Source organism: Dreissena polymorpha, chromosome 5, assembly GCF_020536995.1.
Source record: "Dreissena polymorpha isolate Duluth1 chromosome 5, UMN_Dpol_1.0, whole genome shotgun sequence".
Taxonomy (NCBI): domain Eukaryota; kingdom Metazoa; phylum Mollusca; class Bivalvia; order Myida; family Dreissenidae; genus Dreissena; species Dreissena polymorpha.
Window position 1 is genome coordinate 107,401,351 of NC_068359.1, and position 27,361 is coordinate 107,428,711.

Sequence of the window (27,361 nt, forward strand, 5' to 3'; positions counted from 1 at the left end):
AAATCGTATCCTACAAGGAGGTCATTTTATGAGATAAATCAATGCGCAGCCGATAGGAATTCAACGCATAACCAAACAACATAACCCACTAAACCCATGTCCTGGCTTGACGGTTGTCGTAAGGGCAAGGGACACAAGGGCTCATAACATCGATCACTATACCCACCCAGCCCAGTTTATCTCGACTGGTCATTGTCGGCTCGAGTACTACTGAAATGTACCCGGATACTCTTAAGAATATTTAAAAGTACACCGGTTACGGAAAATATACTGAAACGTACCCGGGAATTATAACGCTAAATTGGTCATTGTCGGCTTTTCAAATTAATTATGTACATATGTCAATATTCTGTAAAATGGCCTCTATACATGTTTTATCGTAACTCCTGCTTAAAAGGCATTTTGAGGAAGTTTTTTTCATAGATAATTTTGTTTCGTATTCCGTAGCGCGTTATACGACATCATATTTTATGCGGGAATAAATATCAGGTACAGTTTACATTGGTCGGGTACGTGTTAGTATATTTTCCGTACCCGGTGTGCATTTAAGTACACTTAAGAGTACCCGGGGTACATATAAGTAGTGCCCGAGCGGGCAATGACCATTCGAGCCCCAGTTAACCCCAGTTTACCTCAAATGTAACTTACTATGGCTGGATTGGTCATTGTCGGCTCGGGTACTACTTATATGTACCCCGGGTACTCTTATGTATACTTACATGTAGCCCGGGTACGGTAAATATACTAAAACGTACTCGGGAATTTTCATTCGGTACCCCTCGCAGATTATCAATAATCGGAAAGGACCGAGAATGTGCGATTGGGGAATTTTAACGCTTAATCGGTCGTTGTCAGCTTTTTGTTAATTAATTATGTTCACATTTATGTCAATTGTCTGTTAAAATTGTCTTTATTATCGAAACTCATACTCAAAAAGCATGCTGATGCAGTTTTTTTAAAGAAAAAAAATGTTTAAGATAAACAATATCGTTTTACGGAAATCGGTAGCGCGTTTTACGACATCGCTTTTATGGCGGGAATTCAACTCGGGTCCAGTCTAATATCGACCGCGTACGTTTAAGTATATTTACCGTACCCGGGGTACATGTAAGTAGTACCCGAGCCGAAAATGACCAATCGAGCTTTACTGTGGCTCGATTTGTCATTGTCGGCTCTGGTGCTACTTAAATATACCCCGGGTACTCTTAAGTATACTTAAATGTACCCCGGGTGCGAAACATATACGGAAACGTACCCGGGAATTCTAACGCTAAATTGGTCATTGTCGGCTATTTTTTCAAATTAATTATGTCCATATTTATGTCAATATTCTGTAAACTGGCCTATATATTGACGAAACTCCGAATAAAAAAAAACATGTTTAGGCAGGTTCTGTTCAAAGAGAATTTTTTTCGTATTCCGTAGCACGTTTTACGACTTCGGTTTTTTGGCGGGAATAAAGCTCGAGTAGAGTATAAATTCGGCCGGGTACGTGCTAGTATATTTTCCGTACCCGGGGTACATTTAAGTATACTAAAGAGTACCCGGGGTACATGTAAGTAGTACCCGAGCCGACAATGACAAATCGGGCCTTACTATGCACACCATTTTCATTTTAACTAGAAAAAGTATATTACTACAATTATGAGACGCCCCGCGACTGATCAGTATTGCAAATAGACGAGTTTCACATTCCCACTTTTGGCGATTATCACGATGCAATAACCTATTGATTAATCGAAAATCGATTCTCGCAATAGGCATTTGTATAGTTGTTTATACTGCTTGCATATATTCAGTGGCCATGTTCTTTTGATTAACTATTAATAATCACGTTATTTATTTCGTCATACACAAAAAACGCGTATACGTAAGACATTATAAATGTCAATATATGAAAAGTAAAGTGTCGGTAATTAGATACAGCGCAGTTTAGACCAGGCCCGTACGCAGGTCCTGGGCCCTGGGGCCCGGGTCCGCCAGCTGTCAAGTTAGTTGTTTGTTTTTAGTATGGGCCTACTGCATTTTTTCTCGAATGAAAGGGTCCACAGTACACTTTCAGTTAATACAAAAGAGCAGATGTGTTTTATTGTCTCTGATAAACAAGGGGATTATCACTATTTTACTCGCAAGTGGAGATCAGCCCATAGGCAATGTTTTCTTATTGCCTTTTACACACAACCCCGATCAGTCAATTACCCCTTTTGATCTTCATCTTCATCTATCGATGGTTGATGTAACCCGTCTTTTGTTTGTCAAAGGAAAGAGAAGTAGCGAATGGAAGCAAATGATACAGGAGGTTGTAAGTCTGAAAATTGATTACATTAATAATTTGTGTAAAACAAATAATGTTAGAAGCAATTAGAGAGGTGGATAATTGTCATTAATTTGAACCAGAAAGTTTCTTTGTCTTAGTCCAATGCCCATAACTTCGTCTATAACCAATGGACCGGAACGAAAGTCACACTTCGTCTGTATATGCCTCAGTCACAAATAATCCGGTCGTCGGCCGAGGTGTCCGATCTTCAGACATCGGGAAGACAGGACACGTCGGAGCCGTCCGCCGTCCTATGAGTGACTAAGTTTAATACCTCAGTCACAAATAGACACCGATCACCGTCCGATTAGCGGACGACGTATTTTTCCGCTCATTGGGCTGGCGCCGGGCGATTATCACACGGACATCGGGTCATTTTGTAGCATCGGGCAGCGTCCGGATTAATTTATAATCTCACAATTTTTTTACCCGACATCGGGCCCGGGAAGGAATCGTGTTGAGATGGAAAAAGATCGGACGATCAACGCACGGTTATCGCCCGGCGTACGCCCGAAATTGCATTTATTATACGTTTATCATAACGAGCGCCGTCCGGCGTCCGTCGGGCATCGTGCGGATTTCCTACGGCAATCAGACGGTCGCCGGCCGATGTATATGCCCCTGGGAAATACCTCTACTTTTGCCGATACACGTTCAATGAATCCGATGTCGTGCGATCGCCGGGCGATTACCGTGCGTTGATCGTCCGATCTTGTTTCGATCTCAACTCGTTTCCTTCCCGGGCCCGACGTCAGGTAAAATTTTCACTTAAAATTAACTTAAAATTAATCCGGACGCCGTCCGATGCTACAAAATGACCCGGTGTCCGTGCGATTTTCGACCGGTCGCCAGCCCGAGTGGAATAAAACGCCGGACGGTGATCGGACGATGATCGGTAATCTATTTGTTACTGAGGTAAAGTCATGTAGGTAGACTCACTCTTCAAATATCAGGTCAACATCTTAAAGCGTTTTGAAAAAAAAAGTCTGGAAAATGAAAGGCCGGACGGACAGTCCGACTGCTACAGTATATGCCACCCTACCGGAGGAATAATAATAAGCTCAATATCCGAAGGAGTAAATTGCGTCAGAAAAAATCCAGAAAGCAGTGTTGAAAGTAAAAATGTGCAATATATTATAATTATGAACATTTTATTAGGAATTTACTTTGAAACTTTATAAGAGGTTTTAATTCAAAGAGAAAATACTATTATGGTTATATGTCAGTCGTTTTCAAAGTTTCCTTTCCTTCTTCATCAAACATCATACATATCTGACACACAACACTGAAAAATGCGCATAATATCACTTTAAACTGTAATCTTATTTAAAGGGGCCATTACACAGATTTTAGCATTTATTGAAGTTTGTCATTATGTGCTTTATATTGATAAATGTAAACATTGGGTCTAAAAAGCTTCAGTAAACAAACAATAAAAAAATAAAGAAAGAAAAATAGTAGCCCTCAATCGGATTCGAACCACTGACTCCTGGAGTAAAGGCCTATCGTCTATACCACTAGGCTATCGGCGCTTACACAAATTCAAAAAAATTATACTATATATAAGCAATTTTCGTAGTATCAAAAAATTTAACAACAATAAAACTCTCCAAATTATTCAATCGTTTTGCGTTGCAACGCTTTATAATTTTCAGGTTTTTAAACCGTCAAAACATGCATAATATGGATATTTTAGAGCATGGTAAATGTTCAGTATTACTGTTTCCTCACAAATATTATAACTACAACGAAAATTTGCGAATCTGAAATATTTTTTTTCAATTTTGTCAATTTACCGAAACGTGAAAAAGGCCCCTTTAAAGTGATATTATGCGCATTTTTCACTGTTGAATTGAGCTGAAAATAATTAACAGGTCAAAAGAGTTAGTTAAAATGTGGTAACTGACCAATTATCTACAACTCATCTTGCTACCAGTTGTTTATAATATATATATATATATATATATATATATATATATATATATATATATATATATATATATATATATATATATATATATATATATATATATATATATATTCGATATTTTACATGACTGTACAGTCCTCTAAGCCGAAATTATCCGTAAAACAAAATTGAGTCTTTGTGTCGTATGAACGAATCTGCACTAAAACTAAATTTAGATTCACATCGTACATCGAATCATTTCGGTCGTGAGTAGTCAAAACGAAAGTACGGTTGATAATCAAATTTATTTTTTTTCTCTTTCCGGGATATTGTTTTAGTATGTTGATGCTGCATTAACAAATATAAGTGTATATGAAGTGAAAACACCAAAAATTAGCAACGGTTGCGATAGACACCTATAAACATAGCATATACTGTTAGATGCGCATAATATCACTTTAAGTTTCTTAATCAAGTATCATTTTAAAATTAATATAATAAACTAACGGCTGAAATAAAATGGATCAATTTATATCAAACTGTTCCGCTTTGTGTACATACCGGTCTTACTGACAATAACGAAGTGACGTCACCATCAATGTATAGAATGAACTGTTCCGGCGATGTTATATATATTTTCTGAACTTATATACATGTATTTCTTCATTAAATTTTCCAATTGCATTGTAAACTTTAGATTAAACTATAAAACAGGAAACAATATATTGATTTTGCCTTCACTTATGACTGATAAATTAGCAAGACAATAAATTAAGCCTTTTGAATACACATCTGCGATAAAGGCGCAAACGCATTCTCTTCAAGGGAGACCATGTCCCCATTGTAGATTAAGAGCGTTTACTGGTATGCCTATGACACTTTTGAAGAATTATGATATACGTTTAAACTAAATATATATCATTTTATATAAAAAAAATCTCTATTGTTTGTATTTTTCGGAAATATTATTTTACCCCGTTGTGTTCAACGAAATTACTTGATGTTAATTTCACTCTTTATAGGACTACGAAATGTTTTATTTTTCCGGAGCCCATTTAAATGTGTAGCATTCAATTTTTAAAATCATTAACATATATAGGTATTAAGCACTTTATTAGGTATCCGGACATTCGTTCTCATGGACAATCGTTCCTACGCTAATTTTGACAAGGCAGACATTCGAATCTTTCCTACGTTGTTCTGACTGCCAGGGCATTCGTTCCTACTTTATTTTAACAACCCTGACATTCGTTCCTACTTTATTTTAACAAGCCTGACAATCGTTCCTACATTATTTTAACAGACCGGATATTCGTTTATACATAATAACCACGCAAAGGACATTCGTTCCTTCATAATTGTTACTCATGGCCATTGGTTCTTACAGTTATAGACAATACATAAACTGTGAAAACAATATGGGCATGTATCTATAGTAATGTACACTCCTTCAATTTTACTTCCATCAAGGAACTTCTTATGAAAGAACGCGGTCAGCCTGTGCTTTTCTTCGTACGCCAAAAAACGCACGTTTAAGTCTACAATTCGGTGGCTATGAAGTTTAAGTCGCCCCGATTTCTGCAAAGTTTCTCTAATTACAGATCTCAGTGTAACTCGATATATTCGAATAATTTTTATTATTCTCATGCTCAGGACAAATTTTGTTGAGTGCAAACAAATATATTTGAAAAATGGCGCACTATTTTAATAATGTGACACTTGAAATTCCGAAAAGAAATGTCCATAGTGTCATATTCATTTGGGTAGAATGTGATAATGATAACCAGGGTAGCAATTATGTATCAAGCAATGTCCTGGATGTAAATATTATATAATAACGGACCTTCAGGCTGTCCAAATAACGTAGGAACGAATGTCCGGGCTATCAAAATAACGTAGGAACGAATGTCCGGGCTATTAAAATCCGGATTGTAAAAATAATGTAGGAACTATTGTCCACCTGTGTCAACATTAGCATATAAACGATTGTCCGCGAGAACGAATGTCCGGCATAAACTTTATCACTGTGATTAAACTGGCTTCTTTACAGTTATTATCCTGTGATAATCTGAATGGACAAATAACGTTCTATTTGAGTATTTGGCGTTAAATTAGTCCTAAAATGACTACACAATGCTACAACTACGAGAAGACATGGGGGTAATATATACGTTGTGTTTAATGACCAGACATCTGCCACCTGTGGTTTATGACACCAATTTTATTTAGTATTTTAATTATGCCTTTAAGTAAATAAAACTATTGATGCGTGTTTCTTAAATTGCCAAACTTAAGTCGATTCCAGCTTCCACATCTACCGACTCGTCCTGGATCCGTTTTATCAAGGGATGGAACTCGATGTCGTGAATGTGAAAAGGGTTTATTCCCTTCCGTACACTTTAATTGTTGGTCGTTTGCGGTCGGTTTTCACCTTGTGTAGTGTGTTATTTGTCAGACCCTTTCCTCAATAGCGACACAATATTGTGCTTGGACTGGAATACTCCATATGACAATTGCATTTGATTTGTTTATTTGTTTTACATCTTACTGTTTAATGTGTGGTCGTTCGCATACAACTTACATGTTCCCATTCTGTCGTTGGCATATTTCGTAATTCGCCATTTACTATCTCTATGCAATCGGTTATATTCATTTTGCTCCACCGATAATCGCACACTTGGCATTTACACGCTGTTTACATATATTTTATTAATAACACAAATTTATTTCGATGTTTTATTCCAAATAACACAAATTGTATTGCGTAAGCGTGACCCTTAGCATCGTTTACTAGAAAGTATATGAATGTTATCAGAAAGTGTTTTACCTAAGAACGCTAAGACATTACGGAAAGATAGCGAGAAGATGGGTGAAATCGGTACACCAGTCTTTTTAAATTTTAAATTGTTCAAGGGCAAGATAGCACTAAGTCCAACGGTCCAGTCTGTCACAATAAATCCGGATACCGGGTAATCCTGATTAGGACATAATTAAGTTATGAGGGCATGAAATGTTGACATTTAAATTGTGAATACAAACTTGCACAAATCGACAGTCATACAGTGCACCTATCTCGGCGTATACACTTGTACCTATAGCATAATACGTGTACATGTATATAGAAACATCACTGTGTCACGGATCAATGAACATAACGACCCTCGAGTGGTCGATCAGATCAACATGCTCTACGAACTATAGCAGTTTTGACGCACACTGGCCGTCGGTTACTTACAATTTACGCTCTGTTTCGAAGGTTCGTTCACGGGTCTTGGTTCGACAAACTTGCACTTGATGAAAATGGGCATGTCGAGGATTACGCGCATGCTTTCGTTTGCTCTTTGTATAGCCTTAAAGAGCGGAATGGAATGTGTTGAGGTATACATTTGTTAATGATATTTAAGATTAAAATTATGTATGAAAATAAAATGATGTTAATGATGAGAATGCACATATGAATGCGTTTTTCTAGAGATGTTTGGTCACATTAAATGAAGCGTATATCAGGTGTTCTTTCTTAAAAACAAGTTTGTATATATAGGGTGACGTTATACATTGTGCATATAATATATAAAACGTGTAGAAGTTGTGTAATATTTTGAGTCTTATTATTTTGAATGATATGGAAAACAGTGCATATAATTAAACATAAAATGTCGTCATCGAAGCGCGTATTGAATGGTATGTTCTATTTGAATGTTTGACTGCAGTATTAGATTTAAACAGTGTTCTGTGTTAGACGCAACCGAAATGCACAGTTTCTTAGGTATGAAACTGCATCAGTTGTAAAACTTGACAGAAAAGACGATTTTTTTAAATATTACTTTTATAGTTTTTATACTATTTATTGGTAATGTGCTGACTTAACTTATTTGCTATTATATGAGTACCAACCATTTTTGGCATCATGCAAATATTGTCTCATGAAGTAATGATATGTTCCGTATAAGAGCTTCTAAATGAGACTTTTAACTGAACTCTCTGTTTTAGGTGTATGACTGGAAACGTGACTGGGGCAAGGGTATCGCACCAAGGGAAGTGGTCACCTTGGATACTGGCACCATGACGCTACTCCACTCTGCCACGACCTTGACCACGGACAGCTTGAGCCCAGCGGTCAGTTTTTTCGACTACAGCAACGAATCACAACAGGTAAATATTATTTTTTTTGCATTGAACATGTGTTTATGTGAATGCATACAATAATTATTACGACATTGTCTATGGAAAATATAGCATTAGCCGTGTGTGTATTTTATATTTATTTAATAGGCTTGCTATTCATTATTGCGAAAATACGAAATTAGGAGTAAAAATATTATTTAAAAGTTTGATAAAATGTATGAATTCTTTTGAATACAATAGGGACAATGTAATACAATTTAACAAAGTTAAATCTGTTTAATCAAAAAGTCACACGTTGCTCCAATTATTGTTAAAACAATGATAAAAAATCTGCTTCAAACAACACTTCAATAACATGTTTTGTTTGAACTAACACTAATTTCCATCGATGTGATGTTTATAACCCTCCAGGGTATATTCGCCATCAGACCGTTGCTATCGGATGGGACCAGTGCGTGTTTCATTGTACGAAGTGACCAGGGGCGAAACTGGCAAGATGTGCAACGCGATCTTCGAAGCCGCCAGGGGGTGAGTGTGTGAAACTATTGATGGATAAACATGATTGCAGGGTTTGAGTAGACAACGCAGAAGTTTAAACAGACAGGATTGGTTTCATTAATGACACTTGCAACTCGAATTTAGTGCAGAATTTATATGGTACTAAATTATATATGGTACTTGGGACTGAACGCTTAATTGTTTAGGACCAATTGAAGTATGGAAACCAGAAACAAAATAGTATAATGTTGGAAAATAATATATATATGAAAGTTCAACTTTCTGATTACTCGAACTGTTTGAGACATAGTAAAAATTGACAGGTACAACATAATTAAACATACACCCACTGTAATTGTTTTAAAATAGAAGAAATTTAATACTTAATCTTATTTAGTTAAATAGACGCCCACTTTAAATGTTTTAAATCTTGAGTTTGATAAGCTACGTACGCGTCTACTTATAACTTGTCCATTTCTATAGCTTTTTAATACTTGGACAACCTTTCAATACAAACTGTTAATAACGGTTACTTTCGATGAAGATTGAAGCTCTTTGATACGAGCTTAATGCTCGGAACCAGTCAGCTCTTTGCCGGGGTATCATTTAAATCACTGACTTCAGCTTACTTCCTATGCGGTTTTTTTGACAGACATGTGATTTTGATTTGCGTTTGTCTTTTTATAATAGGGACACATTCTAATAATCTTTGGAATAATGTAATCGTGCCTTGGTACGGCATTCATATAAGTAGCATTATAACATTATTGGTGTTTGGTGATCCAAATCACCGTCTGGGTCGAAGAAACCATGAACAATATTTTATTAAAACTTGAGATAGGACGAGCGTGGTACAGCATAAAACAAACTGCAACAGGTCAAGGGTGGTAACACCGAGGGCGCATAGTAAAACCGAGTAACCTCTCTTGACACGTGTCTCCGTTCGCTGAAACATTTTGAGTTAGCGCCTTCCTATTGCAGAGCATCTTACCCCGCGCACGGGCGAGGAACTACGCCATAGTTGGAGGGCCCCTGAACGAGCATTACCTGTCCAATCAAGCGAGACTGACGGACTTCTGTGACGTCGCCAGTGATCACATGTTCCTCTTGCAGGAATATGACGCAGGTATAGAATACAAATCTGTTGAAGAAGTTTTGCGATTAAGCGTCGTTTATTTGCAAATATATCAAGATATGGAGTTCGGATGCGAATGCTCATTGTTTTAATAACAACGCAATAGAATGTAAAATTGACAGAGTCACTATTGGCCGCTTAGCTAGATAAGCTGAAATTATTGCGATTTTAACACGATTTCAAAAATTTGTTTCAGTTTTCACTGTGACGTAAGCAGATTCAGATCAACCTTTGTACCATGGCACATTTTCTTAAAAGTATAAAAGATAAGAGGGTAACATGCTAAACTTCCGTATAAAGCACTCACTCAATACACATACTAGTACTTAGATGAATGAATTGGCCAGTAACACAGCATTTGGTTCGTTTTCAGATGATATGCGCAATGTCTGTGTGCAGGGGTTATTCGAAGAAATGCGGATTTACGTGCCAGAAGAGCTCGTCAGTAAAGTGTTTGGTAACATAATTATCTTATGCATGTTTAAATTTATATATTTCGTCGTTTTCATTTACAATTCATTGATGTCGGTAGGAAATACGAGTAACTGCCTGTTTATATCATATTTAAGTTTTCTACTTCAAATGAAAGAATGTGAAATGCGAAAGAAAATATCGCGATTGTACAATGATGTGATAATAAGCGTAACCACTCAGATCAAAATTCTGTATCACGGCTGCGCGTTTTTGTTAGCGTGAATCCGGTTGTTCGTCATCGTGTTTTCATCATCGTTTTGAGCGTGATTGTGAATTTGTATTTCGTTATCGTTTCTCGCTTTTCTGTTATATGCTTGTTCGTCATTGTGTTAAAAAGGTATTGTATCTCATTTTCGCGTGTTTGTCTTGCTATTGCAGTCGCTGTGTCTATCATAGCTCTATCTAAGCTTGCACTGACGTTGACATCCCTTTGTGGCATACAGCCTACGGGAGAAAATAATTCATACGTTTTGTTCCTTTGCAGGTGTTTGTTGTCATTATTCATGTTTTATTAATTGCAGTGTCAGGGTCCTGAGTGAATTACATGGACCATAATACATTTTGCTCAACTTCATGTATATGTCTTTAGTTTCTTTGCAGAACGTGATTTAGTTCGAATGCTGACAATTCTAATAACATACGGTACTACGTTTCCAGTTTCACATAGAAGGTTATATTCCTTATTGCACCATGTTTTCAGGAAAAAATGGTCGTGGACTCTTTCTTGCAAATCAAATCATTCCTGAATGAGTTTACACGTATTTTGTTTAGCTCACCTTTGATGAATGTAACGTTTATGCTTACCTCATCTTAACTGAATGTGATTATTCTGTATTGCTCACCGTTGCTAAATGTAATAATATTTTTTAATTGTTCACCGTTGCTGAATGTGATCATTGTGTTTTTGCTGAATGTAATTATTATGTAGTGTACCATTTGCTTTATGTAATTTTTTTTTCCCGACGTTTGTTGAAAATAATTATTTTTGTGTTACCAAATTTGTTGTTTGTTTTGCTTCGTCACTTTTGTTTTCATTTGTTAAACGATTAAAGTAAATAACTAAATTAAAACGTATGTGTTGTAGTTTATCAATGAGTTTGCAACCAATAAGTGAACTGACAATGGCAGATCAAGAAATTATGCTCTTTCACGAAAAGAAAGAAACAATAATTGCACAGTATCAAACATACTTTTCCAAACGCGAACATATCTGCCTCTGCGTATTGAGCAAGTCAACCACGTCATATTTTTTAAAGGAAATGTGCCTTCATGCTATAGTAACAGTGTGACTCGCGTTATGACAGGGCATGAATTATGCCTCTTACTTCTATAGTACTATTGTGACTTGCATCGTCATGGAATAAGGTCATGCGTTACTATAGTAATAATCGCCCTTGATTTGGACATTCTATCTTTTTAATTTGTAATTATACGTCTTGTTGTTGTTTTTTTAAATTATCTTCAACTTTGAAGAACATATTTTACTCATAATACAGAAAATAAAAAAAATCTAAATAAAATGTTATCAAATATTTTGTCATTATGAAGTTGGATATGTAAAAGTTTTAATAATTTCTGGTTACGCTTAATTTAGAATGTTCAATTATAAATTAAGCCATCGGCATTTTGACCAGATGCATTTTACAGCATATATTTAAAAAAAATTACCTGTAAGATTAAAAGGCTATATTCAGTGGTTCGTTCTATTTAATAGATTTCATAGTAAAATATGTGTAACAATGCAATTTTCCCTTATGGCGAACATGTATTAATATACTGGCAATGGCGTATGGACGAGTATTAACAACATTACTCGTGCTACACAACTCAACGTAGATATAATCCCTAAGCTCACAAAAACAAGAATCAAATAATCTTGTATTTTTGTATTTACGTATTTTTCTGTGTCAACCCAGTAATGGTTCCGCTGTTGTAGAGTTTGAATAAACACCAGGAGCCGTATTCATCAATAATAAACTCAAACTTGAACTCAAACTCAGACTTTGACTCAGACTTAGACTTACTAAAGACAGACTCAGGATTGGTATTCACGAACGCGTTTGGAAATAGACTTCAATAAGATCGTGTTTTTATGACGTCACGACTAAGCGAACTCTCTAGTAGGGAAAACGCGCCAAATAGTGTCAAAAATAGTAGCAGACATTTTTGATATAACATATTGAATGGAGTGTTTGGCAGTTGAAGACAGCGAAACAAAGCGCCAGAAGGTCCAGATTGGTCCGAGCCAGAGATTGTTTTTAATGCGCTGGTTCGGAACCGCTGGAACCTTCTATCGGCGAGTATAAGGGGATCGGTGCCGAAAAGATTTTGGTTATTCGAAGAAAAAAATGGGACGAGGTGGCGAGCAGAATATCAGTGTAAGTTATATGTTATTATCGTATCTGCCTTATAGTTGTAATATTTTATTTAATAGCTTACTGTTGGATTTGCTACCGATGTCGTTTTTACTAGCGCCGAATAATGCACTATGTAAACAAGGGGCATAACCACTCAGCAAATTGTACTTACGGATTTCGGATGTGATTGTGGAATGTGTTTTAGTTTCAAACATTTGTTATGATTTATGGTAAAGTTGCATGTTCTTTGTTTCCAAAATTTGCACACGTGAATTGTTATTTAAGTATTAATAATGAATATTTGTGATATCACGGATAAGTTTACCATTTAAGGAGGTCTATTGTTTTAGTTTTCATCTCGTACCCTGTTAGATTCGTACCCATGTGTGTTTTATTCGTATCTGATTACAATCTGCACATTTCCAAACGAACTTTTCAATTACTACAAGTTAACATTGATAACTATTACCCTGTATGTCGTTTATATTAAACTAATCGACAGTCATTATGGCAAACATGAAATGTAATGTGTTTCATAAATACTGCTATACATCATTCAATTGTTTTTATTAAACTTTCAGAAAATTTGGGGTCGCAAAAACTGGTGAACAGTGCCAGAAGAAGTACCAAAATTCCAAGGCTCGGTGTAAGTTGTCATAAATTACTTTTTTTGTTATGCTTTCATTTAATTAAATTTGTTGAAAGCTATAATCAATTGCAATTAGTTTGTTTCAATATTACTACATGTCGAACCTAATATGTGTTTTCTACGTGATATAATCACAATGAATACTTACTTATGTTGTTAAAATTTGTAAAAAAGCTTATGAGCATTTTCATTGGTTAATCTATGTTTTATGCTACTGTATTATTTTGCTGAAATGGTGCTAGAATATATACAGCTATGTCACGCATTGAAAACAATTTTCTTTTTTTTTCGTTAAATTTAACTTAATAATAATTGTCTTTGCGTAATTGAATTAGTGTTATAAAAAAGATCTGACACTTGTCAATTCATATGATTATTGATTAAACCCATCAAGGAAATATGTAGGTAAGCTCACCAAAGCTACACTAAATAACAATATTCATGAACTCGTTCACAGAAATATGTTATGAAATGGCAACTTGTATCAGAATCTTTGTTTGTTGTAAATATAGCAGGGTTCCGTATAAGGACAATTAAAACAAGGGACAAAATTGTCACAAAACCAGGTTTTCATTGTGAAAAAAAAATCTGATAAAGGGAGAAAACTCAAACTGAACTTTTGAAATGACCAAAAAAAATTAACCCTCTTTGTAAGTTTTTTTTTTTTTTTAAATCTATTTTTAGTCGTGGCGACCTTGACATTGGAGATATTGACGTGATTCTTTCGTGGGACACACCGTCCCATGATGGTGAACAAATGTGCCAAATGATTTTAAAATCTCACAATGAATGACATAGTTATGGCCAGGACAAGCTCATTTATGGCCATTTTTGACCTTTGAACTCAAAGTGTGACCTTGACCTTGGAGATATCGACGTAATTATTTCGCGCGACACACCGTCCAATGATGGTGAACAAATGTGCCAAATGATTTTAAAATCTGACGATGAACGACATAGTTATGGCTCGGACAAGCTCATTTATGGCCATTTTTGACCTTTGAACTCAAAGTGTGACCTTGACCTTGGAGATATCGACGTAATTATTTCGCGCGACACACCGTCCAATGATGGTGAACAAATGTGCCAAATGATTTTAAAATCTGACAATGAACGACATAGTTATGGCCCGGACAAGCTTATTCCGCCAGCCCGCCAGCCAGCCCGCCAGCCAGCCAGCCAGCCCGCCCGCATTCGCCAATCTAATAACCAGTTTTTTCCTTCGGAAAACCTGGTTAATAAAACATTAAGATCATTAATTTTAGATCGGCTAATGAAGTTTGTGCATTTAAGGAAGTATTTCTATTCCTTTTTGTTAGATACTTTAAATCTCTTGACTATTTCAATTTTGTTGTTGAGTTCATTTATTCAAGGAATGAGTGCAAATACAAACATTGTATTTCTTGGTAATCAAACAGTATGATTTGTTATTCTTCCAATGTAGAAATTAAAAAGGTCGGAGAAATGCGGCACCCAATCTGAGATATGTTTTGGAAGAGTCGTTGTGTCTGTTCATATTAAATTATTATTAATATATATTTTTTAAATTAACAAAGCCTTCAACAAGTAGATTTTTATTTTATTTTATATACTAGTAATAAAATACCTGTGTGTATGACTGTATTGAAATGACATTTCTTTGGCTATCATAATTTAGCATTTATTATGTAGCATTTTATAGCTTCTGAGTTTGTAATATATATAGTCAGTATTATGTAACATGTTCACTGAACTGACTTATATTTATAGCGACTCTTTAATAATAATAATTAATCCACTTTTTTGTAACAAAATACATTAAATGCCAAACCTAAAGTAACATCCTTCAAGGTCAACGGTAAACAAATAAATATGTTCAAAGCGGCGCAGTAGGGAGCATTGTTTCTAACAAACACATCTCTTGTTCCATACTAAATTAACTTTGAATTAACTGTTTTTGTTTTTTTTGTTACAGATACATCAAATCTAGGCATAATTGCAACATATTATTATTAATGAGCATAAGCGTATGTGCCTAAGTGTTTTACAAAGTTATATGTTTGAATTAATTTTTGCGGTTTTATTTTTGCAGCTTCTTCATATGCGTTACAAAGCAGTGAGAGTGCCACAACAGCCAGCAGAGAAGAACATATGGTAAATAAATAGATAATAATATATATGCAAACCATTAACCATATGTATAGAACATTGAAAATGCAAACCATATGACTTATATTGTATACATCACATTCAACACAGTATACAATATAATAGAGATTCACCCTTATATAAAACAAAATAAAAGAAAAAAAACATGCATTAAATTAACATTAAACATTGTGTTTGAAAGTTAACACTGGGATTATTATACATTAACTTAAGTATAGTATATTAACATTAGTTGTCCATTTTATTGCATTAAAAACATCACTGGATTAAATTAATTTAGATTTTTAAAGTGACACTATATTTTTTATGTGATTTCAGAGTGTACCAGTCATGAAAGTAGAGGCATGAAGTGGAAAGAATGTAAGTTTTGGATATCTTTAAATTTAGATTTCAAATTGTCTGGAACAAATCTTGAAAATATAAATATTGGTAAACTTATCACTTAGGTAGCTCTAATTGGAGGGTAGTGCAGTGCATACAATTAATTTAGAGTTAATAATTAACTTGCATGGATGGAATTCTAGTTCTTAGAACTATACTGACAATACCATTTGACAAAGCAAGTACTGTATAATGTTATTATGTAATATGCAACAAAAGTCATGCATTTGTTGAAACATAATTAGCATCAAATATGTTAAAACATAGTACCAATGCATAGTACCAATGCATACATAGATTATGTGATATATATGTATTAATTTTTTAACCTTTGAAGATCATAATATGAGAACAAGTCCATTTATACAAATCACACTTTTTATCCATTTTTGCAGCGCTCACAAAGAAGAACGACAAGAGATCACAAGCCGATACATTACCAAAACTTACAGAGAAACCGATGGGAAATAACTAAGAAAAATTAGAATAAGAAATAAAAAAGTTGACTGTAGAAATTGAAATAATACATTTGGAGAAAAAGATGTGTTTAGTGTCAATACGTGACCAAGTGCTATAACTCTGACATGTAATATACTAGTAGTAGATTTATTCGCCTTTTTGTAATTAAAAGGATCTTATTATTTTTTGTGCAACTACTTCATAACTCTATTATTTCTAAAATAGATAGTCTATATTAGAAATAATAGTTATGGGGCAGTTGCACACAAAATAATAAGATTTTTTTTTATTCAAAAAGGGGCATACTATTATTTCTATGATAAAAATATGATTCTATCCCTTTTTGTACTTATAAAATTCCAGTCAATATTTGTGTGCTTTAAGAAATGTAGGTTAAATATTACATTGGTCATTGTATTATGTTACTGACATATAAAATACATTCTACATTCAAAGAGGAATATTAGTTGAATGCGGTGTCTTGGGACACTTCTTGATATTATTTGCTTACAAGATATCCATCATTGATAATAATAAAATTCTTCATTCAATTAACTGAATGAAATTCCAGAATAATGGTAGATACAGTTATGTGAATTTGAAATTAGACATCAACAAATCCTGGCATCATGCTTTCGCCCTGGCCAACTGGCAGTGAACTTGAGTGAAGCTCGTTATTCTGTAGCTGGCATCATACACAGCCTGTTAACATAAAACATGTTATATTACACTAACAAAATAAGACATATTTTTGTAATTTTTTTCTTAGGTATTTGATAAAATGCTGATAAAATGTTTCTTATTTTGCTAATGGCAAACTGTTAAAATTAACATACAGTTGTTTCATTAAATATTTGTGTTTAAAATAAAGTTGTATCAAATAAAAGGATTGCATTTAGACTTGCACATAACTGACTGTTAAGCCATACCTGAACGTTGATGGTGGGAACGCCCTTTCGCCATATGTAGCCTTCTACATGGTTTACTGGCTTCTTGATATGCACATGCGTCCAATCGATGCACCCCAAAGTACTTGTAAAACCTGAAAGTTGATCATTTAAAATTGACCCATTTTTTGTAAAAATTACAATATTAATAAGTAAATAGATATTGATATAAATGGATTATGATCGGTGCATTTATGTGCATTATATTGAATGAAAGTTCTGCCTTATGTCAGAAGTGATGCAATATGCTGATGTGTCTTAACTTGATAATCAAATGTAATGTCATCGTTTTACTATTGATTGAAAATGCAATAATATGTGCATTTGAGAATAAAATATTATTCCTGTTGTTGAGTGTTTTATTAATTTACAAATAAAGTGCATTACAACAATGCACTTGCCATCAACAAATGCATATTCTACAGCATTTGTCGCAAAAATACATTTTGTATTGGAACTCAATTACAACATAGACAGACACAAGGACAGATGCACATATGGATTCAGGTGTACCCTATATCTTCTAAACAGAGTGTATAATTTGCACATTAATTATAGCACCTTTTTTAAAATTAATAAACATTAATTAACATTACATTTAAGATCAAGAATTTAAAAATAACTAAATAATCGTCATAATTTATTTTGAAAATGTTGAGAAAAAAAAAGTCCCCGATGTAATTTCGAACCACTGACTAGTCGGTCAAATATAATCACGAGCACCGATGCGCTACCAACTGCGTCATGGCAGTGTAACTTTTTTCGGCATATACATATCTATAGGTAAATTCCTACATCTATAAATAGATTTGTAATAGTAATGAAATCAAAATTTATGCATAGTAAATGTCTTGTAAACGTTTTCTAATAGGTTTCCCTTTTTAGAGAATATCCATTATTATAGTTTATGATACATGCAAATTATATGTTATTACTTTTTCATTCAAACAACAAGTATTATCCATAAAATTAGTGCATGTTCACGTTCATTCAGTTTGGAGATTATTTTCACGAAAAACAAACAAACAAACGCGGACAAATATGAATTTGACAGTTGTTTACAATAAATAAGAACAATTGCAAAATGCACACATCGCAAATGACTCACGTATCAGCGATCGCACCAAGTTCTTGTTTTGCACGAACGGCGTCGTACCAGCTGGAAATTTGACAACTTCAACTCTTAGCTGTCAAAATATTATTGACCTGTGCACAGGTCTACCTAGTTCTGGCTACCATAACTTTAAATGCCGCTTTTTTATGATTTTTGCCACGTTGCTCGGGAAAGTACACACTGCCAGGGCGACCGGAACTTGCAGAATCCGCATCGTATTGCGGCTCAACTATTCCTTGCAAATATTGCAAAGAAATACGATTCCCGGTCGGGTTAAACGATACCGTTTGTAAAGTTCAATATCCCTATAAATCTCCAAAGGGTTGGTACGATCTAGATACACTCTTTCAAATATAATATTATTATTACGCAAGGAGCTCGTGCGGCGGCCATTTTGTAAAGTAAACGTTCAAACGACGTTACGTCATGATTGTATAGCGTAAGTCTAAACATTGTAGACTTAGCATTTGAGACTTATCTTACTGAGTCTGAGTCTAAAACTAACCATTTTATGTTTCGTGAATTAAGTTTTGTAAGGCTGAGTCTGAGTCTGAGTCAGAAACTGGAGCTGAGTCTAAGATTTGAGACTTACGTACATTGGTGAATACGGCTCTAGAAGTTTCGATGTCATTGGTCTTTTAAAAAACCTATTTCCGTCAATCTATTTTCAAAGTTAACAAGAGATGTGTTTGTCAGAAACACAATGCCCCCTTATGCGCCGCTTTTTTTTACCTTTGACCTTGAAGGATGACCTTTACCTTTCACCACTCAAAATGTGAAGCTCCTTGAGATACACATGCATCCAAAATATCAAGTTGCTATGTTCAATATTTCAAAAGTTATTGCAAAACTTTACTGTAAGGTTAAAGTTTTGGGACAGAATGACAGAATGACAGTCAGAAAGAAAGACAGACAGGCCAAACACAATATACCCCCGATCATTCGATAAAACAATATACCCCCGATCATTCGACCGGGGGCATACAAAACTTGTAAAATTAACGCAGGGATTTAATTGTGATTATTTGAATCATTATAAATCTAGGGAATGAATAACCTAATCGGTGCTTAAGACAAATATGTGCCTGTTTAAAAGGCGAATGTGTTCGACTCATGGGCGAATTCAGTGGGTATTGGAAATCAACTATTTTTTCAATGAACATTTTCTGCATCAGTTGAGTCCCGGAAATGATAGACGATCTTCTTATTATATACTTGTAACATTGTCCCTTCACGCTTTTGAAGTGTGACCTTGATGCGACACGGAAGTCCAATGTTTGCGACGTCATATTTCGGGCCTAAAATTTATTTACTCACAATTTTATAGAAACATGTATTGCACAAACACGATATGAGTATTGTTCTATTCATTGCGGGATGCCATAATCCGTTAATGAATTTTTGTTTTTAGGACATTATATTTGTCAATGTTTCTTTCGGGTTTAACACGATGTGTGCGTAAATTTCGAAGTTTAAGAGATCCTATCGCGCCTGGGGCCTCATTGTGTGAAAACCAAATCAGCTACTAGTAGGAATAGCATTTATACTATTCATTTCGGTGACACACGTGTTGGTCAATTAACAAATAAATAAAGCAGCACACAGTACAGTTTTTTGCTGTTTATTAACGATAACACTACGTATAACGATAAAACAAATCGTAACAAGAATAATGAATGCGTCCTGAGCATGTAAGAATTATGCGAAAGAACCACATTTCCAAAATAACTCCCGCAACAACAGTTGACAAATCAAAGACGTCATATACAGCACACATATTTTACGAACATATAAACATAAATGAACATGAAACAATCTCGACAAGAGGGCGGGGCGCGGGGAGAAAACATGGTGCTTGAACCAGTAGCATTGGCATCGAACTAAAACAAAATCGACTCCAATTTACATCCAACCGATCACATCGCAAAATACCATTGAAATCGGTACAGTCATAATGCTTTTGAAAACCTGTTTATGCGACAGCTAGAGATAACTCTGTTGTAAACTTCATGTACATTTACTACACATATTTCTAATGAGCGTTTTTAAGCTTATACTTGCTAAATGCATTAATAAATAGTTTGTAATCCGAGATTTATATCATATAAACGTGTAAAACAAAAAACGAACCCGAAAAACTCTTGACCGTCTGGAATTTGAAATTCACAAGCGAATAGCGACCGTCAGAAATAAGATATTTAATATAGACATTTCAAACGCCTATCATGCTACTTGTTTTCCTCAAAATGAGCATATTACAGTAGCTGGACAACAAGCTCCAGAATACATGAATTAAATGCTCCATGTACATGGAATGTTAGTTGTATACATTTACAAATATCGCTACGTATACACCTATACTTTGTTTTAAAATGTTATATAGTTGCATTATTAAACAATAATGTAATGAGTGAACAATGCATTTAAAGGGGCCTTTTCACAGATTTTGGCATTTTATTTAACTTATTCATTAAATGCTTTATATTGATAAATGTAAACATTGGATCATAAAAGCTCCAGTAAAAAATCACGAAAAAAATTAAAAAAAGGAAAAGAACATTGCCCGGAGCAGATTTCGAACCAGTGACCCCTGGAGTCCTGCCAGAGTCCTGAAGTAAAAACGCTTTAGCCTACTGAGCTATTCCGCCGAGTATACATTCTTGACGTATTTTATACCTTATATAAGCAATCTTCGTAGTTTCACAAAATTTAACGACAAAAACAGAACTCTCCAAATTATTCAATCGTTTCGCGTTGCAACGCTTTATAATTTTTAGGTTTTAAAATCGTCAAAAGATGCATATAATGGCTATATTAGAGCATGGTTAATGTTCAGTATTACTGTTTCCTCACAAATATCATAACTAAAACGAAAACTTACGAATCTGAAACAACTTTTTTCAATTTTGTCAATTTACCAAAGCGTGAAAAGATCCCTTTAACATTGCATTTAAAATTGCATATGATAACAATACAATATAAAGAAAACAAAACGTTAACATGTGCCCGACTAAATGTTTGATCTATCCGCAGTGATTTGTGTGAGGCAGAATAGTCTCATAAATATGCAAATGTAGTAAAACATGTAATAGAACAAAGGGTACGAAATAAGTAAATAAACATATAAATAAATACTAAAAACACAATGTAAGGGCGTTAAGATCGTACACCTGATTTTCCGACTGGAATTTTTGGAAAATGAGTATTGCTTTATTAAACATGATTACGTCTTTAACTTGTTTCACAACGCTGCCTAAATCTCCACAGGGTACAAAACCGATTAGATCAACATCGCCTTTAATGCTTAATAAGCTGATTAGATAATCAATAAAAGTCACTTTAAAAGCCAAATCCAGTAATAAGTCCTTATTTGACCTAATTCGAATAATTGCATTATCATAATAATAACTGACATACTGAATAATTGAACGACTATAAATAATCATAACAATTAAAATAATCATATACAAAAAGTATATCGTGAAGTACGAATTATGAACTTTTTTATTGATTCGTTAAAAGTCAAAATAACTATATCATAAAACATATAGTTAAGTAAGTACATGTGCTATGATTCTTTTGTTTTACTTGATGAAATGAGTACCAGTTTCGCACAAAACTCATCGGATTCGATCAACCAATGTCTAACAAGTTCCTGCATTTCCCTTTTCTTTTTCTTCTGCTGTCGCAACTGTTCCAGGATTTTAGTTGCGCGCGCACGCGGGATCTGTAGCACCGCACCGGAAATACTGGTTCCAAGCGACCAAAGGCCAGCGTTCATCACGCTTTGCTGGTCCCCGCCTTGCCAGAGTGACCACAGAAAACGACCTGAAATGTACACATACATAATTGTAAACATGTACATTTACAAGTCTCTTCCACTAAAAAAATATTGTTAAATGGAGATCAGCTCTTTTTAGAATTTATAATCAATACTATTTTATTAAACAATAAAACAATACGTTTTCAGTGACTTTGGGTATCGTTGCTCAAATGACGTAGATAAAAGCGTGATTTGCAAGAGCTAATTAGTTTCAGGGTTATAATACACATTTTTTAAAGCTTACATAAAATAAAGCCAAATCAAACAACAATGCTTAAACCGTTAATTAGTAATTATGAGACATGTACATTATTTAAAACGCTAGTATATTACCAATTTAAATGCGTGTTGTTTATGGTTGAAATAACTGGGGAGAGATGCTTTTACTAGCGGGATAAGAGGTCAAAACATCCCAATTGTCTTTAAAATGAAAATCTTCAATAATTAAGAATTATAATTATTACAATATATAACAAATGTGTCACATCAGCGAAATGGTTAAATCGCCATCAATCGATATGTGTTTATGGCCTATTGCCTCAATTGGAAATAACTCTAGGTAACTGGAAAGGCTTTTGTCACATGGGAAACAGGCGAATGCGTAGTTAGTGCTCATTGTAAAATAAATGGCCCAGTTCTTCTTCGTACATACGTCAAGGTCGACTGTCTCATGCGAGCTAGTTGGATTCTATTAATGTTCACAGAGGGTTGAACCCACTATAAGTGAGTAGCAAAGTGCAAACTGCTCGAATTGGATAGCGGATAAGTTTTAATGAATGAGTAGCTTCATTATACCTGACCTTTCCATCCGCGCACAAGTTATTAAGCCAAAGTGTTAGCGTCTGACAACGGACCCGTTCAGAAAATCGCCAACGATAACAGCATTCTAGTTCTTGTACTTGCCCCCCCTCCCCCTCCCAGTTAATTTTTTACCAATAACAACGCTTGTTACATTTTAGGTTTCAGTTTCATTCATCGGATGTACCTACGATTAAGTTTAAGACTTAACTTAAGAATGTTCGTAGTAATCGGGCCGAAGGACGGAGGAAATTTTAACACGAAAACTTAGAAAATCTTCGAAAAAAACACTAGTTGGATTTAAAAATATCTTTAAAGAAATAGCCATATGGCAACTTTGATAGTCCGGACGAACCTGCGCAGACGGCGCCAATGCCCAGGGACGCTCGCTGGAAAAACGCCTCGTCCATCCGAGCCTTGGATTCCACGGCCGTCATCACGGCTCGCATGGGGGTCTCGCAGCGGCGGATCTGCCGCCATATACTCTCTGTCTGCGTAATGATAGACTTCGAGTCCAGCTGGGTGATTTGAAAGTCTGAGTTTCCGGCGCTTTGTAAATGTTTCATAATTATAAGCTCAAGTTGTACTGTGCTGGTCTGAATTTCGTGAACATTGTGACAGAGGTCGCGTAGTTTTACTTTAATGCCCGGTGACGTCACGACGGTAGTCTCTATTGCGAATCTGCACACGTCGCTCGACGCTGATAGAAATAAAGTCTCGGATAGCAAGGTGACGATATGCCGGAAGAAGGATAGAAGATAGTACGGGCAGAGCGAGCTCTTTGTTCGGTACAGTTGCTCGAGCTTGCTCAAGCACTGGTGGGTCCGGATGTAGAACTCGCCGTGACCTTTGAACTCGGTGTCAAGGATCTCCTGAATAAAGTCGTTGAGGAAGTCGAGAACCGGAAGGTCGCCTTCCGCCAGTTGGACGAGTAGTCGCACGCCTGGAAAGGGAATTTCAATTTGTGAATGACCTTTGTGACTATAATTCTCAAAGTGCCAAAGGTACGTAAAAAAGTAATTTTACAAAGTTGCATACACGTATTTCAATACTCGCAATGCAATAAAAATATGTATACATACAGGTACTTCATTTTTCGCACAAAAATGACATGTACATCTCATTGGTTGCACTGTCATAAAAGTTTATGCTTCGGCAGTTGCACTTCACTTGAGTGTGAAAATACTCTTGCAAATGTATTTATTTTTACTAAAAAGGAAACGTGTAAAACAATATGTTTTATTCGCACTTAAGTTAAAAGTGGTATATTTCTTCATTCGCATTTGATAACTTTGATAATTTGCATAAGATTTACTTTTATTTGTAAAATAAACAAAACGTACCGGTGACCAGTGTTCATGTAAATGTTCAGTGTGAAGCATAGCTGTATTCTCAATAGCAACGTTTTGTTAAAAAAGACGTCCTTATAACCAAGGTAAACGTCAATTTTAAATCGTTAACATCTCGCAACTTTTTCGAAAAGTTAAACACAGACGAAATGTTATTTGCTTCTTTTAGCTTAACAATATTTTCACATATTTTTATTTAACAAACGCCCAAATGGATGAGTGCGATACTTCAGTTCATTTAAACAAAGCGAACATATGTATTGTGTACATATGTTAATGTGGCGACGTTATTAAAATTTTAACAATTATTTTAAATATTGTTATTATTATTATTATTTGTCTATGCCCGTACAATTATCATATGACGTTCCTGCGATAATTGTCCAGCTTTCTTTCATACGATAGCTTATCGCGTACGGTACATTCTCTGATATGAAACGAGACAATAGTAAAACTTAACCGATAATAAGTTTTCTTTAAGGATAATGTACAAAATAAGTTGCTTATACACACGCAAGTCGTTATTCAAATAGTAGGTTAAGCAATGACACATTGTGAAACTTTATTACCTAAACCTATACTGCAATTAAATATCTTGTACGGTAGTGACAGTCTATGATTACCCATTAGGCACATGAGGCATCTGTCTATGGGCTCCGCGACTTTAGGGCCTCATTAGATTGAGGCGAAATTATTCTTTTTACTAACTTACTTTTTACCTGACGAGCCAATTATTTTACATCAATGTCATGCTCCGATTAAAGGCTTTAAATTATCTTACGAATGAAATATTTTATTATTTGCAACCGTATTGTTTTTAAAGTGATTTCGTTTTTAATACATAAATTAGGCGCCTCACACTGGAGTAGAGTTAGGAATTTTTAAACAAGTGAAATGGGAAGCGGACAACGACAACGAGCGACGCATGGTATTGTAATGCGCATGTGGGGGTTAGAGCCTAGAGGGTTAGGGTAAGGGTTAGAGGTCGGGTTTGGGTAAGGGTTAGCCTAAACCCTAACCTTAACCCTTACCCGACCCCTAAACCGAACCCTAACCTAACCATAACCCATGGTTATCTCCCCTATACCATGCCTCGCTCGTTGTAGTTGTCCCCTTCCCAAGTGAAATCGACTGGGCACTGGTGTTCTAGTAGGCACTAGGCCCACTAGGGGCCTGGCTCGTGGGCCCCACAAGTTTCACTGTCTATGGTCCTCGAACGTGCTTAATCCGGCACTGAGGAGATATTTTATTTACCTAAGCGCACACTTTAACTATTTTACATTTATCAGAGTGTTAATAAACAATGTCTTCAGGTATGGTGCAAATAATAAATAAAGAACATATATTGATGGGATGATCCGATAGAAATTACAAGAACGGTTTATATATCGTGAACACAGTTTAAAAGGACTTCATCTAATGTGAACAAGTGCAATATTCAATGTAACAAATGCATATAATTTAAATTTATTTTGACAGTAACTGCAGTAGTCTGAAATACTATAATCAATCTCCTTTGTTATGCACATTACAAAAGTTAATTTCTTTTCGATAATATTTCTTTACATTAAAGTCAATATGCCTCAATGTATGTAGCAAATGTGTTTAACCGCATACATAATACAATCGATGTTATTATGCGTCCTATCCGTAAGTAAAGCGTTAATATTAGACATGTTACCGCACAATTCTATTAAATTTACATATAACAGACGATTCAAGCATAAATTATATTTTATAACGATACAACCGGCGCAATTATGTTCACTATTCGTTCACTAGTAATATTCGACTACTTTTTTAACTGTTCAGTATTCTCTAGAATTTAACCAATTACTGAAAACCGTCGATGATATTATTAATACATTCTAACATTGTATTTCACTTACCATTATACGATTTTTCCGATGTAACGTTGGTAGACTCGTAGATATCCTGTTCACTCTTCGATCTTTTGAGGGGTACAAATTTCGACATAGTCCTCTCTAAACGATCAACATCTTTAAGTATTTAAACAGTCACTGACCGATCTTATCCCTTATTAAATTGTCACATCTTAGCCCGTTTTGGACCTGTGCGAACGATTAATGCCCATAGCTACATGTACAATTATGTCAGGTAAGCTAAATGGTTTACTACAGCTGTTTCAAGGTGAAAATAGAGGGACTAGTCATTATGATTAACACCGATAAATCTACTTTCATTTCCCTTCTGCAGTGACGTCGCCATCTATTTATACAGTAAGGATGCATTTCGCCTGTTTTCCGACGCGCAAATATATAACCAGCCTCGATAAAAGACTGCACAACTGGCGATGTGTTCTCGACAAAATAATAAAACTGTATTTATTGGCGATGTATACTACAATGACTGGTCCCTTTGTTTACAAAGCAAAGCGGTTCGGTTTGTTTGATCATTAAAGAGTTTACCTAACTCTTGTTAAAACTACAATACAATTTGTGTAATGAATGAGCAATCTGAAATTATTTTGTTTTTAAATAAAACTTTATTTATAAATGATATGCTGCCCACGTAGTATGATTTGTTCACTAATTAAAGCAATGTGTACACATTAGCTGGATAATTATAGATTTTGATAGACTTATAAATAGACTTATAGACTTATAAATAAAGGGAGAATAAAACGTCCCACAAAACAGGAACATTAACAGCAGCTATTTCCCTTTATTATATGCACATGGGATTGCGTCTTGAATATCAGTTGTAAAATTGCTCACTACATTTATTTCACCGCCATACAAGAATGGCGAAAAACACACTACACTAACTGTTTATATGGGACAATAGTTGCTTTAAGGAATATCCATATGTGAAAATGAATTGTTTTAAAGTTAATTTTTTGTTGTTTTTTTGCATT

General features: G+C 35.0%; 2 protein-coding genes and 2 long non-coding RNA genes across 4 annotated transcripts; 2 read left to right on the forward strand and 2 right to left on the reverse strand.

The window, feature by feature from the left end:
• Positions 1 to 7,443: 7,443 nt before the first annotated feature.
• On the forward strand, positions 7,444 to 10,697 carry LOC127832606 (uncharacterized). Its single transcript, XM_052358128.1, has 5 exons — positions 7,444 to 7,604; positions 8,217 to 8,378; positions 8,763 to 8,879; positions 9,831 to 9,975; positions 10,358 to 10,697. Exons 1-5 carry the CDS (start codon positions 7,521 to 7,523, stop codon positions 10,678 to 10,680), a joined length of 831 nt encoding a protein of 276 aa, XP_052214088.1. The 5' UTR covers positions 7,444 to 7,520; the 3' UTR covers positions 10,681 to 10,697.
• A 2,248-nt stretch (positions 10,698 to 12,945) lies between these two features.
• LOC127832027 (uncharacterized) lies at positions 12,946 to 17,338 on the forward strand. The gene is made up of 5 exons (XR_008026634.1): positions 12,946 to 13,045; positions 13,397 to 13,461; positions 15,536 to 15,597; positions 15,931 to 15,972; positions 16,389 to 17,338. It is a non-coding gene; the product is annotated as an uncharacterized LOC127832027 (long non-coding RNA).
• On the reverse strand, positions 14,107 to 14,706 carry LOC127832028 (uncharacterized). The gene is made up of 2 exons (XR_008026635.1): positions 14,463 to 14,706; positions 14,107 to 14,300 (listed from the first exon to the last, which is right to left on the reverse strand). It is a non-coding gene; the product is annotated as an uncharacterized LOC127832028 (long non-coding RNA).
• A 2,780-nt stretch (positions 17,339 to 20,118) lies between the features above and the next one.
• On the reverse strand, positions 20,119 to 26,812 carry LOC127831748 (uncharacterized). Its single transcript, XM_052356781.1, has 3 exons — positions 26,373 to 26,812; positions 23,490 to 24,077; positions 20,119 to 22,341 (listed from the first exon to the last, which is right to left on the reverse strand). The coding sequence occupies exons 1-3, from the start codon at positions 26,458 to 26,460 to the stop codon at positions 22,082 to 22,084; spliced, it is 936 nt and encodes a 311-aa protein (XP_052212741.1). The 5' UTR covers positions 26,461 to 26,812; the 3' UTR covers positions 20,119 to 22,081.
• Between the last annotated feature and the right edge of the window lie 549 nt (positions 26,813 to 27,361).

Coding starts and splice junctions, on each gene's coding strand:
- LOC127831748 (XM_052356781.1), bottom strand. CDS start 26,460: ATGTCGAAATTTGTACCCCTCAAAAGATCGAAGAGTGAACAGGATATC. Junction 24,078..26,372: donor ATCGGAAAAATCGTATAATG/GTAAGTGAAATA, acceptor TTCCCTTTCCAG/GCGTGCGACTACTCGTCCAA. Junction 22,342..23,489: donor CATTGGCGCCGTCTGCGCAG/GTTCGTCCGGAC, acceptor TGTACATTTCAG/GTCGTTTTCTGTGGTCACTC.
- LOC127832606 (XM_052358128.1), top strand. CDS start 7,521: ATGAAAATGGGCATGTCGAGGATTACGCGCATGCTTTCGTTTGCTCTT. Junction 7,605..8,216: donor GCGGAATGGAATGTGTTGAG/GTATACATTTGT, acceptor TCTCTGTTTTAG/GTGTATGACTGGAAACGTGA. Junction 9,976..10,357: donor CTTGCAGGAATATGACGCAG/GTATAGAATACA, acceptor GTTCGTTTTCAG/ATGATATGCGCAATGTCTGT.